This window comes from Artemia franciscana, chromosome 17 (assembly GCF_032884065.1).
Source record: "Artemia franciscana chromosome 17, ASM3288406v1, whole genome shotgun sequence".
NCBI classification, from domain to species: Eukaryota; Metazoa; Arthropoda; class Branchiopoda; order Anostraca; family Artemiidae; genus Artemia; species Artemia franciscana.
The window spans coordinates 1,300,398-1,315,266 of NC_088879.1; the positions used below are offsets into that span (position 1 = coordinate 1,300,398).

A 14,869-nucleotide genomic window follows, 5' to 3' on the forward strand; every position below is an offset into this window, starting at 1 on the left:
CGCATATGACGTCTGAATTATTTCATCATATACCAATTCAAAAACGAATGTTTCAAGCCGATGTAGCTGAGTTGGTAAGGCGTTATGTTCCAGGTTCTAGGTTCAAGAGGTTCCAGGTTCGAACCTTGGCTTAAAAAAAGGTAAAAACTACAAAAAAAACTAAAAACTAATAAAAAAAGCTAAAAAAACTTAAAAAAATAAAAAAAAGGTAAAAAACTACAAAAACTAAAAAAGGAAAAAAAACTAAAAAATAAAGGAGAAAAAGGAAACTAAAAAAATAAATAAAAATAAAAAAAAACTAAAAAAAGGTAAAAACTAAAAAAAACTAAAAAGAAAAAAACTAAAAAAGCTAAAAAAAAGGTAAAAACCAAAAAAAAAACTAAAAAGAAAAAAAGGAAAAAAAACTAAAAATTTATTTCATCATATACCAATTCAAAAACGAATGTATATACAGACCGGGACACCGGGACACAAATGACGACCGGGACACAGGGATATATATAACCGCATAACGTCTGAATTATTTCATCATATAACATTTCAAAAACGAATGTATTCAAGCCGATGTAGCTGAGTTGGTAAGGCGTTATGTTCCAGGTTCTAGTAAGTAAATAATTATAAAAAGGATGCAAGGTAAATAATTTTAATCTCCAATCCACCAAAATTTTGTGCACGATAAGCTCCTATAGGAATTATAATCTATGTAAAGTACCAAGGTAAATCTAAAGACACCAGATGTTGTGACGGTAAAAAAAATAGTGATTCTGCAATATATGGGGAACGGTTAAGGGTATCAAGTTGAAAATATCAAGGAGTGTTCAGGGGGTGAAAGGGGTAAGGCAAGTGGATGCTGAATGTTGACTTTGAAGGAGAGGTAGGGCTAGATTAAAATACACCGCGTACCCAGGTTATCAAAATACCGTATCTGCATTAGTGACAGATAATGTCGAGGAAGGAAGGAAGTAGTCGCAAGTGAATTCAAATTTTGAGTCTTGGGGAGGGACTAAACAGGTCAAATTTTGTTTTCTCCGATCGGTGTGAAACTCCCAATGTATGTAAACTATGCCAAGGAGACCTTAGCAAGGACAAAAAGATTTGAAAAAATAAAAAATGCTGTTGTATCAATTCTTAGCGAAAAAAGGGATTTTTCAACGTAGATCTGGTTTAAAATTTTTGGCCATATGGGCACCTCAATTAAGATTTGAAGAACAGATCGGGCTAGATTTGAAGCTAAAAAATCAGGTTTTGTTCATTTGTGATTGATTGTTATATTAGACAATTACAGAGTTCTTTAATAAATTACTTTGACATTTATTATTTAAACAGACTAACAATTATAACAAAATATAATGAAGAAATCTTGTAATAAATTAAGTGGATTAAGATGCGTGTATCCTCACGGATAGGTCCACCTACTTGATGGAGGTGAGGATGCCTTCTGTCATGTAGAAAACCAAAAATTATCTAGTCTTAATTCCTGTAAATAAATATCCTCCTTCCTGTCCTCCTGAATTTCTAATAGTATTCTGTAGCAAATTCTAAAAGTAAAGAAATAGCAAATATTGCTATTTTTCATATTTTTACTATATTTAACTCTTAAGCAGAAATTTTAATCTTTATGCAGAAGAACTGAAAAGGGAAAATTTGTAAATTTTTTTTAATATTAAGCAATATTAAAACTATGATCAGTTAAAAGTTAAATAATTGCAAGAATTAATTATTAGTTTTTCAAAGAAAAGTAAAGAGTTACACTAAAACGTAAGAGAAGTGGAATAAAGTCCTATAATAATTCAAGCTTAAAATGAACAGAAATTAGTAGAAATGAAGCCAAAAACTAACTGAAAATAAAATAAATAATGTCATCAAACACAAAGATAACAGTTTCTCCTACAGATGAGTAAATGAATCCTGAAACGAACAGAAATTTTAGTAATTAATCAAGACAAGCTTAAAATGAACAGAAATTAGTAATGAATTAAAACTAACAGAAAATAAAATGAATAATCTCATCAAACATAAAGATAACAAGTTCCACTACAGATGAGTAAATGAATCCTAAAACAAACAGAAATTTCAGTAAATAATCAAGACAAACTTAAATGAACTGATATTAGTTGGAATGATAAAATGAAACCCAAAACTAACAGAAAAATGAATAATCCTATCAAACATTAAGATAACAGGCTCTCCTAAATATGAGTAAGTGAATCCTGAAGCGAACGGAAATTTCAGTAAATAATCAAGACAATCATAAAATGAACAGAACTTAGTAGCAATGAATAAAATGAAACCCAAACGAACAAAAAATAAAATGAATAATCTCACCAAATTTAAATATAACAGGTTTTCCTACAGATGAGTAAGTAAATCCTGGAACGAACAGAAATTATAGTGAATAATCAAGACAAGCTTAAAATGAATAGAAATCACTAGCAATGAATAAAATGATACCCAAAAGGAATAGGAACGATTAGAGTGAAACCCAAAACTAACTGAAAATAAAATGAGTAATCTCATCAAACATAAAGATAACAGGTTCTCCTGTAGATGAGTAAATAATTCCCGAAATGAACAGAAATTACAATAAACTGTCTAGACAATCTTAAAACCAACGGAAATTACCGCAAAGAGAAGTAAGGCTACTACCCTCTAAAGCTTCAGACGGTTATTAAATAAAAAAAACAAGTTTTTTTTAACGGGAAGTAAGGAGCGACATTAAAACTTAAAACGAACAGAAATTACTTCGCACATGAAATGGGCTGCTTCCTCATCAACGCCCCGCTCTTTACGCCAAAGTTTGACTCTTTCTCTTAACTCTAATTTTTAAAACAGTAAAAAACTTTAGCGTAAAGAGCGGGGCGTTGATGAGGAAGCAGCCCATTTCATATATGAAGTAATTTTTGTTCGTTTTAAGTTTTAATGTCGCTCCTTACTTTCTGTTTAAAAAAAATTGTTGTTTTTTTTTTATTTAATTTCTGAACGTTTTTGAATTAATGCATGTTTTGATTTTGGCTCTCCACAGATGAATAATTAAAACGAAATTCGCATATTTATTCTTTTGGCTAAATGGCTTTCTCATAGTTTTGATCGAATGATTTTGTGAAAAAAGGAGCGGAAGAGGAGGCCTAGTTGCCCTCCGATTTTTTGGTTACTTAAAAAGGCAACTAGAACTTTTAATTTTTATGAATGTTTTTATTAGTAAAAGATATACATAACTTACAAATTAGCTTACGTAAGGAACTTCTGTATTCTCATGTTTTTATTACGTATATGAAAGGGTTTACCCCTCGTTGGTACCTCGCTCTTTACATTAAAGCTTAAATTTTGTCCCGATTTCTTAAGAATAACCCCTGACTCACAAAAGCCGGAGAATAAATAGTTGAAATTACTAAAAATACTTTAGCGTAAAGAGCGAGGTATTAGGAGGAGGTGAGCCCATCATATGTGTAATAATTTTTGTTCGTTTTAAGTTTTAATGCTTCTCCTTACTTTCAGTTGCAAAAACTTTTTCATATTTATTTTTTCATTGCTTTTTTTTAATAATGCTAGAAAATCCTGCGCTCCCTTCATTGAAATTGTCTTCCCCCATGACAAATTCCTCCATGGAAAGTTCCCGTAACACATCCCTCTTTTCTCAACCCTCTCCCAACCTACAAGTCCCCTTGAAGACGTCTGTACACTTCCAAATAACCATTACTATATGTAAGCATTGGTCAAAGTTTGTAACTTGTGGCCCCTCCCATGGGGACTTTGGGGGAGTAAGTCGTCCCCAAAGACATAGTTATAAAGTTTTTTGACTACGCTGAATAAAAGGGCTATCTCAGAATTTTGATCCGGTGACTTTGGAAAATAATTAGCTTGGGAGGGTGCCTAGGTGCCCTCCAACTTTTTTGGTCACTTTAAAGGGGCACTAGAACTTTTCATTTCTATTAGAATGAGCCCTCTCGCAAGATTCTAGAAACACTGGGTCGATACGATCACCCCTGGGGAAAAAACAAACAAGTAAACACGCATCCGTGATCTGCCTTCTGGCAAAAAATACAAAATTCCATATTTTTGTAGATAGGAGTTTGAAACTTCTACATTAGGTTTCTCTGATACGCTGAATCTGATGGTGTGCTTTTCGTTACGATTCTAATACTTGTAGGGGTTGTTTCCTCCTATTTTCTAAAATAAGGCACATTTTCTCAGGCTCGTAACTTTTGATGGTAAGACTAAACTTGGTGAAACTTATATATTTAAAATCAGCATTAAAATGCGATTCTTTTGATGTAGCTATTGGTATCAAAATTCCATTTTTTAGAGTTTTGGTTGCTATTGAGCCAGGTCGCACCTTACTACAGTTCGTTGCCACGAACTGTTTGATAGCGTCATTTCCACTTTAAAGAAAACAAAATGCGTTTTAGACCTTTTCTTTTTTATAATTATAACACTAGAAAATCAAAACTGCTGAGATTTCCCGGTAGACCATCATATATCAAACGATTAGTCTACTTTGAACAGTTTTTTTCCAGTAATCACTATTATCATCATAATCTTCTCTTTTTTTCCTGATGATGTTTCGAGAAAAACCAACACTGCTCAGAATACATATAATTTTCACTAAAACGCAAATGACACTCATGCCTTTGACAGGGAGGGGAGGGTTAGCTCGACTTATTTGTAGACATAGATTAGCCTTCTTGTAAAGTTTTTGTTTTATTGTATTTTTGTTTTTTTTTTATTTTTTGTTTTTTGTATGTTATTGTTGATGTGACGATGAATAGAAACACTGCTTGAAATTTTCTCAGTAAAGTGTAAATGACATTCAAGTTCAAACCACCACATGTCTTCATATCTGATTGTCCTAGGTTTTAGACCTCTTAACTTTTCGTTGAAAAATTTCGTTTTCAGAAGACATTTGACTGAAATTAATTAATAAAAGAGAGTATAAAGGCTGAAATATCATAAACTACTTTTTTTCAATGTCTATCATTACTCAGACCCTCTTTTCAGCTTAAAAATGAAAGTAAAAATTCAGGATTGGCTTGACAGTTTTTGAGAAATGATTGAGGGATCTAGCTTACCTAGAAAGCTTACCTAGCTTACCTGCTTTCTATTCCTAGCTTACCTAGGAATCTAGCTTACCTAGAAATAGGCTTTGACTCAGATACACCATGTTGATCAGTTTATCATTTGAGAAGCAGCATTGAGATGGGTGGAGGGGGGGGGTCTACCCTGCAATTAAAGCCATCCATCAATAATGGTAAGGAATTAAGCTGTTTCTGTAGCACTAAAAACTTTTTAGCTGAAATAGTAGCACTGAATTTTCTGTAATTTAAATTCTTGCAAAATATCTGATTGACAGGAAGGTATTTGCGTAGATGGGAGAGTATTAGGATCCAATTCCCACATCAGTCCTCACAGTTCTCGCGATTTTTACGTATTTTATATAAAACTTTCTTCTTTTTTACATTGCCCCCCCCCCAGTATGAATTCCTTGTCTATGTGTCTGCTACGTGGAACTGGATGTAAAGGAGCAATAGCAGCTATATCCACACTCTCGCTGGTTGATGAAGGAAGGTGGGTCAAAATACATGGCCATGTCCCTGAATACATAATACACAATAACCTGCTCCTAGAAAATTAAGCGAGAAACACTTAAAGGATGAAATGATGTTTGAATGTTGACGTTTATGAAGCGTAAGCCACTATCCCTCTGACTCCTCCCATGAAGAAACCCATTCTTGACTCCACTTCTAAAATTTTGTCACTGTTCACCTATGACTGTGAGGTCAATTTAAAACAAAATTTCAGGTAAAGTATCAAAGTATTCAGGCAAAACAAAGTATCAAAAAATACAATTCATGTATTTTATATTTGTCGACTTACTTATTCCTCTTTTTGGGATTTATTTACTCGGTATTTTTATCACAATTACTGAGCCAATTACAAAATTGAACCCTATACACAAAGTAAGGTAAGTTACTTTTATCTACTCTACTAAGGGTGTATCTGCAATATCTCAAGAACGACCGAGGAGGCTTAACTGAAACTTTCAGGGTATATTGAACTACCTCACATGACCACAATAATTCACAAAATTAACACTCCTTGTTGGAATAAACAAAATCTGACGCTTTATAGTGATGGACATATGTTAACCATAAAAAAAAGGAATAATATTAGTATAAACCCTCAAAAGTAAAGTTTGGTTGGGAAAATTGATAATTATTCCTTATTTTTCAACTGTAATGTGCCAATAAGATTTACATTAAGAACAAGTCATGCCTGAATCTATTTCCAGACATAGCATTCTTACTTTAAATTGTACTTAATTTGATCTTACTTTTGCGTTTTTTCAAAATTTAGATGGCGTCTTTTCGAAAATCCTCTGTGTACTTCTTGTATTGTGGCTGTGGCCGTTCTTGCTATGTAGGATTTAGTAGGAAAAAAGGTTTTTCATATTTTTTTTTCCATTATAGGAAATTGATCTCGAAAATATCGTAGACTCACCTCTCGAGCGTTCACTGCAGGAGGAAGAAGTCGCCTCGACTGAAGAACCCACCGTAAAGGAAACAGAAACTTCTTCAGAAGAAAAAGAAGATGATGAAGCTGCAGGAGCTGCCGAAACTGCAGAAGTTCCCGAAACTATAGAATTGGAGCAAAACCAACAGTGTTTAGAAGATTCAGCAGCTTAGAAAGTCTTTCGTTTAGTTAATTGCTTATTATTTCATGTGGCCCTCGTGATGACTCCGTGTGCAAGGGAAGTGAATATGACTGCATAGTAGTATATGTACTTTGCTGCGAAGATAAAATGAGAAAGGTACAAAAATATATTCAAAAAGAGTGTTATGAAGAACAAACGCATGAATAGCACTGACTACATGGTCTATAATCATCACTTTTTTAATTGTTTTGAGAGATGCAAAAATATTGCGGCATATTTTATACAAATCTTTATATCTTTGTCGATAAAACCGATCAAACAAGTATCAAGTAAGCCAGTTTCCATTTTTTTGCTAACTCCTTTTGAAACTTGGAATTAGAGTCGACGATAATTTTGATGAAAAGGAATCCTACTGCATAGTTATGGGAAGATACCGAAAAAATTACAAATTTTGATTTCAATCTCGACTCCACTTTGGTTTTTCGGTCCTGATACTATTCCTGATTCGGTCTATTCTTTTCTGTTCCAGATTCTGTTCCCACTGACATTTAGCTTTTTGGATTTGTTTTTTTCTTTTTTTTTTTTTTTTTTTTTTTTCGGTATCAATCAAAGAAAACATCAACGCCATCTAGCGGTCGACGAGACTTGGCATTTGTTTCCGGCTTTGTAATCGCTTTTCTGTCAGCAACTGAGTCTCACTTATATATATTAAATTATATTATTATATATTATATTATTTTATAATATTATTTGATATTATTATTAATTATAATTATTATTATTAATATTATTATTATTAATAATTATTATATATTATATTATTCAAATTTCACCACTATACAGATAAAATTATTCTTATTATTACACTGGCAAAAAGAATGTCAAGTGTTGCCAAATGCTAGATGGCGTTAAGAATTCTTTCGTCAACGCTAGTGCCAGTTCCCCCTTTTATAAGTTATTCGTACTCTTTTGTATCGATAACAATTACACAACGTTAGGTAGTTCCATACCTAATAAAGCTTGGTATTAGACATGTATCTAATGCAGGAAGACTTACAAGTTCTATCAGAGCATATATACCAAAAAATATAACTCCCATAATGAATCCTTATTCTACTACTATTAGTATAATGACATGAACAAAGATTATATTTTGCTAGCTAATCAGAGACATATGAAGGGGGGGGGAGCAGAAAGTTTAGGTGTTTTTTTCTACAGTTACTTATATTGTATAATTCACCTTTTTTCGGAGCTGTGTTCCCCTCAGAGGTAATTTCTGTGTACGAGTCGGGTCATATAATTTCCAAAGGGGGATAAAAAAAATCTTTCAGCATAGCTGAAATTACAGCAAACTGAATAAAGAAATAACTCAAAACTTCGTTCATGGATTGAGAAAGGGGCCAATTTTAGCTAAGCAAAGAAAAAAATTCTAGAAATGATTCTGGTGTTCAGCATAAGAAATAGAAAATGTTTCTTCTGTTCAAATCAACAATATACTGAACACTGAATGTCAAAGTAGGAATGAATTTTTATGAAATACTAAAAAATAAATGATCAAAAAATAAGTATTACATAGCGCTATTGATCATTTCTTATGGTCTGTTTTTTCAATAAGGTGGCTAATTAAGTAGTACTACTGCATGAAATTCAATTTTCTAGTTTCAGAGTTAAAATTATAGCTTAATTGTATAGAAAAAAAATCTACATTTAAGATTCTGAATTACACAGTGGAATCGTTTCAAGAATGGTGAAAGTTAACTGATTCTGATTCCTATGCCCATCCTTTGCAAAACTGGTTGTCCCGATTCTGTTTCATTGTCCCATCGCTATTGTTCTAAAGCAAGCTAATTTTTAATATCTTAGTCGTACATTTAAACAGCCTGATGAATGCTCAAAATTTTATTAGCTGAAAAAAAACTTCGAGGGATGATTCTCAGTTTCCCGTAAAATATGCACTCTTGGTTGTGAGAAAGAATATTTGAATACACAAATAATGGTAAGGTAAGGTAAAGGTAAAGGATACGGCATTAGACTTAACAGTCCCTACCGGCGGTGCTGATCTCCGTTTCTTGGCCCTTCAGCCAGGAAGTGCAATGGGGGGTTGGGGGCCAACCATCCTGTGCTTTCGCACACCCTTCCTGTTTACCTTCCCCAGATTTCTCCAGGTACCCATTTAAAGCTGGGTCGACTCTGGCTAAGCTTACAGAGTCACGCCACTGACTCCCGTCCCAAACTGAACAATTGGGTAAACTGGGATTCGAACCCACGTCCTTTCAGACAAAGGATCCCAAATCCAGCGCACCAACCGACTCGGCTAGTTATTCACAAATAATGGAGTAAGTTTATAATCTGATAATCCGTAATATCTTGCCTCCACCTTTCACCACCCCTGAAAAACTCAACATTTGCCTTTCGCTTATAAAAGAAAGCACCTCGTCAGTACCTCTTTTCTTTTTATCTTTGCTTTTGTCTGGTAGTTTAAAATGTATTTGATTCCGAAATGTAAACTGATCACAAGCCATGTGCGGATGTTGGGGTCGGGGCGCGGTGGGGGTGAATGTCTCCCCCCCCCCTCACAGACTATAAAAAGTACCTTATACATTGTCTCTCTATAGACCACTCCGTATAATATCAACTAAACCATAATACACAACAGTATTTTTTGTGCTCTTTAATATGGATAAACTTGTCAGAAGAAACAAATTAGTGAAAAAATAGTTCGTAGTATGCAAAATTCAGACCTTCCGTGACAAATCTTAATTGGCCCTATGCCTGTCACAAGGGATTTTTCATACGCAAATTTCGAGACTGTGTCTGAAAGAGATAGAATATTTTCTTAATTTTGTAGTCGTGTCTGTATTTTGGTTCTTATTCCTATAATGTTGTAAGGTTAATGGTAAAAAAAAAAGAGTATGGTGCATTTTAATTTACTAGTATCGATTATAGTTTTTACATATTTTGTAACCTATCAAAAGAATTTTCTATTGAAATGCCAATGGCAATCAAGTGTTTTTTTGTATATCCGTTTGTGAGTATAGTGTAGACTTTGCTCTTTGTGTAGACTTCGACTTAGTCAACATTAAGTTACTTTCACATTAGACAGGAACTGAGTTCATTGAGTGTTTGGGGGGATTCGGGGAAGGGGCTGATGAATTTGCCTCTCCTCTTTGTGTTGATGACAGAAGTGAGCAAGCCCGTACCTAGGGGGCTACGGGACTTGAACTCCCCTCCACCTTCTTAAGTTTTTGTCTAACTGGTAAAAACGTAAAAAAATGCTTATAGACAAATTTTTAAACGTTTTAAAGGTTTATTTTGTAAAAAAAAACGCCCTTGGAAGAGATTAACGTCAAACTAATTTAAATGGTTGTTTGAGAGGGTTGTAATTATCGTTTATTCAAAGAGCTTTGTACTTCAACTTTGCTTTTAGTTTGGTATTGAATACCATTCCTACCGGTAATTATGCTTACCTGAGTCGCTCAGATAACCTGAGAATTGGGGAAAGCGGTGTATGGTCCTTGTGTCTCTTCCTGTTTGCAGCAATGACGAAAGTAATTAGTACTTAACTAGTTAAAATGACTATTTGAGGTGGTACAACAACCATCCAGTTTACTCGATGAGCTTTGAACTTACATTATTTTATTCTTTTGATTTGTTTTGCATCTTATTCTAGTATTTCAGTGAATGGTTACACTTGCTACACTCGCTAAAGAAGTTTTCTTCAAAACCAGTTTTTGCTATACTCTGAGAAGCTATCTTCATTCAGAATCTAGTACTAGCATCATTATTGTGGGGCTAGCTGAGGACCGAATTTTCGAAACACGTTTTTGCAATGCTCTGTCTTCCTTCAGAATCTAGTACTAGCATCATTATTGTGGTGCTAGCTGAGGACCGAATTTTCGAAACATGTTTTTGCAATGCTCTGTGAAGCTATCTTTCTTCAGAATCTAGTACTAGCATCATTATTGTGGTGCTAGCTGAGGACCGAATTTTCGAAACACGTTTTTGCAATGCTCTGTGAAGCTATCTTCATTCAGAATCTAGTACTAGCATCATTATTGTGGTGCTAGCTGAGGACCGAATTTTCGAAACATGTTTTTGCATTGCTCTGAGAAGCTATCTTCATTCAGAATCTAGTACTAGCATCATTATTGTGGTGCTAGCTGAGGACCGAATTTTCGAAACACGTTTTTGCAATGCTCTGTGAAGCTATCTTCATTCAGAATCTAGTACTAGCATCATTATTGTGGTGCTAGCTGAGGACCGAATTTTCGAAACACGTTTTTGCAATGCTCTGTGAAGCTATCTTCATTCAGAATCTAGTACTAGCATCATTATTGTGGTGCTAGCTGAGGACCGAATTTTCGAAACATGTTTTTGCAATGCTCTGTGAAGCTATCTTCATTCAGAATCTAGTACTAGCATCATTATTGTGGTGCTAGCTGAGGACCGAATTTTCGAAACATGTTTTTGCAATGCTCTGTGAAGCTATCTTTCTTCAGAATCTAGTACTAGCATCATTATTGTGGTGCTAGCTGAGGACCGAATTTTCGAAACACGTTTTTGCAATGCTCTGTGAAGCTATCTTCATTCAGAATCTAGTACTAGCATCATTATTGTGGTGCTAGCTGAGGACCGAATTTTCGAAACATGTTTTTGCAATGCTCTGAGAAGCTATCTTCATTCAGAATCTAGTACTAGCATCATTATTGTGGTGCTAGCTGAGGACCGAATTTTCGAAACACGTTTTTGCAATGCTCTGTGAAGCTATCTTCATTCAGAATCTAGTACTAGCATCATTATTGTGGTGCTAGCTGAGGACCGAATTTTCGAAACATGTTTTTGCAATGCTCTGTGAAGCTATCTTTCTTCAGAATCTAGTACTAGCATCATTATTGTGGTGCTAGCTGAGGACCGAATTTTCGAAACACGTTTTTGCAATGCTCTGTGAAGCTATCTTCATTCAGAATCTAGTACTAGCATCATTATTGTGGTGCTAGCTGAGGACCGAATTTTCGAAACACGTTTTTGCAATGCTCTGTGAAGCTATCTTCATTCAGAATCTAGTACTAGCATCATTATTGTGGTGCTAGCTGAGGACCGAATTTTCGAAACACGTTTTTGCAATGCTCTGTGAAGCTATCTTCATTCAGAATCTAGTACTAGCATCATTATTGTGGTGCTAGCTGAGGACCGAACTTTCGAAACACGTTTTTGCAATGCTCTGTGAAGCTATCTTCCTTCAGAATCTAGTACTAGCATCATTATTGTGGTGCTAGCTGAGGGCCGAATTTTCGAAACACGTTTTTGCAATGCTCTGTGAAGCTATCTTCATTCAGAATCTAGTACTAGCATCATTATTGTGGTGCTAGCTGAGGACCGAATTTTCGAAACACGTTTTTGCAATGCTCTGTGAAGCTATCTTCCTTCAGAATCTAGTACTAGCATCATTATCGTGAGTGCTAGCTGAGGACCGATTTTTCATGTGAACAATATTATATGGTGGTTCTTTAAAGGCTCATATACCATGGTATCATTCATATTGTTGACCTATATTAACATTTGATGCCGATTTTGCTGTTGTTGTGACTTAGCTGCCCTTAGAAGCTTGGTAGTAGTCCCCATCTCTTTCGCCTTTTTTTTCTGGAAACCGTTCCTAGTTTTTCTGTACAAATTATAAATCTAAAATTTCTGAAGATTTTTTTTTCTGCTCGTAATATTTTTTCCAAACACAGCTGGAGGGAGTCAATACTTTGGGGGAGATGAGGCTAAGGGAGGGGAATGTTTGAAAAGAACATTTTAGGCCAATTATCCGTAATATCATTTATTTTAGTCTTAACTCACGGAAGTATTCGACGGGGGTTGGGGTCTTTGAACGAATTATAGGGGATTCTTCAATCCTTCTTTCAACTCAGATTGCAGGTATAAATTCCAAGTAAATGGGGTAAATTAAGAATGAGTCCCTGAAAAATTGTGTAGACTGACGTAAATGTCGATTTATAATTTCAATATATTTATTTTCCGTGGTAGCCACCCTATAACCTGTCATGCTCGACACCAAAGAACCTTGGCATTAATTCTCACGACGATGTTAACCTATCAGCTACAGCTTTCTGGGCAAACGTTAGCTAGTCTTTATCCCATCTATGACAGTGTCTTTTAAACGCTTCCCTAGGTTCTAGATCTTCTTTAAGGTTTTTCTAGATATTTTTCTATTCCTGGTTTTTGTTCCAAGGAGGCTAACAGATTTAAAACCAAGAGGTATCGACGTTTCGTTCGTTCGGGTGGCCACTAAGTGCGATCAAGGAGTTTAAGGTGACACATTTTGGTGGTGCGTGATAGCTCTTCTCATAGGCTGCAACAACTCCTTATTCTGTTATTTGAACTCCTGCTAATGTGCAGAATATAACGAAAATAGCGAAGGTCAAACACGTATAATGCTCTTGTCTTCTCTGCTTTGACTTGCTATGACTCACAAGCGTACACTAGTACGGCTCGGGCAGTTGCTAAAAAAAAAAATTTTTCTATTGAGATCTCGTATCTTGTCTAGAGATTTTTCATGTCCTTTGAAGCTTTTCTTGACATTATCACTATTAGCCCAACCCTAATACCTTTTAATGTTGCGATAAATACATCGAGCACTACAAGTTCTCTGTTGAATCACTGCAAATTTTGAATTCATTAAGAAAATTCTTAATGAGAAATTCCATTAAGAAAATTCCACATTTCCAAATGGCCATAGCCAAGGAATAGCTTAAAATATGCAAGTCAAAAATATATAGTTTGTAAAAAATTTTATACTAATAAATAAACTGTTCCTAGAAATGGGTTTAGAACTTTTAGGGTAGAAAATATTGCAAAATTGGATTTTATTTTGTCAGTCTTAAAATATGCAAGTCAAAAATATATAGTTTGGTAAAAAAAAAATGGCATAGTTATTTAAAATGGGTCTAAAAGAGACAGTGAATGGTACTCCCCTCCCTTTATCCCCTAAACATAATGTGGCCTCGCCTGTCTTTTCATTTGAAAAAATCTTACCGCCGTATTTTCGTTTTAAGAATTTAAAAGCCTTTACTTTCCTTTTATTTTTGTTTTAATAGTATTTTGCAGTCGATTAAGCTTTGGTTGCAATCAGCAATTAAGTTTTAAGCATGTACACATACTGGGACCCCCCATGACGTAGAGAAAATAGTCTTGGTTTTTTAGGATTTATACAGATTGTATTGAATGTTTTGGCTGTTTTTTCTTAGAAATTCACCGCATTTTATACTTATAAATAAAGTGTTCCTAGAAATGGGTTTATAACTTTTAGGGTAGAAAGTCAGGTGATACTTCGGCAAATATTTATTGGTTGGGCTCTTCAGAAGGAAATATTTTAATAAAAAAAAATTTGCTTCACAATATACACAAAAACTGTAGTCAACAGATTTTTTGACAGATTTTGCACTTTTATTTGCATTTCCCCACTTTTTTATTTTGTATAAATACATTGTTTTACTTTGTTCTGTTTATTTCATGCCTTTGTTTTTTAAATATTAATGAAAAATTGCATCTATGTTTCAAGTCGCCAAGGTGGTGTTATAAAAACTTCGAAGATTAAATTTGAAACTTTAGAATGTTGTAAACAAGAAAAATTGTCAAGATTTTTAAAACACTGCCTATATAGCATGAAAACATCGATGCATTTTATTGCCAGTACTTAAAATACGAATACACGCAAAAAAAAGATAAGGAAAAATATAAATAGTATTAATCAAAATCGCAATTAGCCATATCAACGAAATTATATCTAGGTATATAAATATGGCCTCGAGACCCCTCTGTCCGCCCAAATCCAAACTGATTCCTGAAAAAAAAAAGTTTTGTATAGGGTGCCCCATTAATGGTCGTGGGCCCTGCTTTATTGATTAGCTGCTTTATCTCTTAGAAGTCACTACATGCCCACTTGTTATGGAACTCTAGAACTGGAACAAGAGTGAACTTCGCTTTACTTAGCTTTTTTCATACAGGAAATGAAAAAATAGTACATTTAAAAGACAATATAAAAAAAACATGCCCGTGCCCAATGCCTATTGTGGGCATCAAGTCATGGCTAATTGTAGAAAAAGCCAAGACAGACAGTTCAATTGAGTGAGAGGCACTTCTGGCAATAAACCTCCCTTATTAGGATTGTATAAAATGATGTTTGTTCGATTTCTGAATTAAAATCGGATAGTGATGGGC

General features: G+C 34.4%; 1 protein-coding gene across 1 annotated transcript in view; it reads left to right on the forward strand.

Moving 5' to 3' along the window:
* LOC136037667 (serine/threonine-protein phosphatase 4 regulatory subunit 2-like) overlaps nucleotides 1-13,940 on the forward strand; it is a 40,078-nt gene extending 26,138 nt beyond the window's left edge. Inside the window, exon 6 of the mRNA XM_065720395.1 lies at nucleotides 6,465-13,940. Coding sequence (XP_065576467.1) covers nucleotides 6,465-6,680 — 216 coding nt within the window. The 3' untranslated portion in view covers nucleotides 6,681-13,940. The remainder of the gene's footprint in view (nucleotides 1-6,464) is intronic.
* Nucleotides 13,941-14,869: the final 929 nt, after the last annotated feature.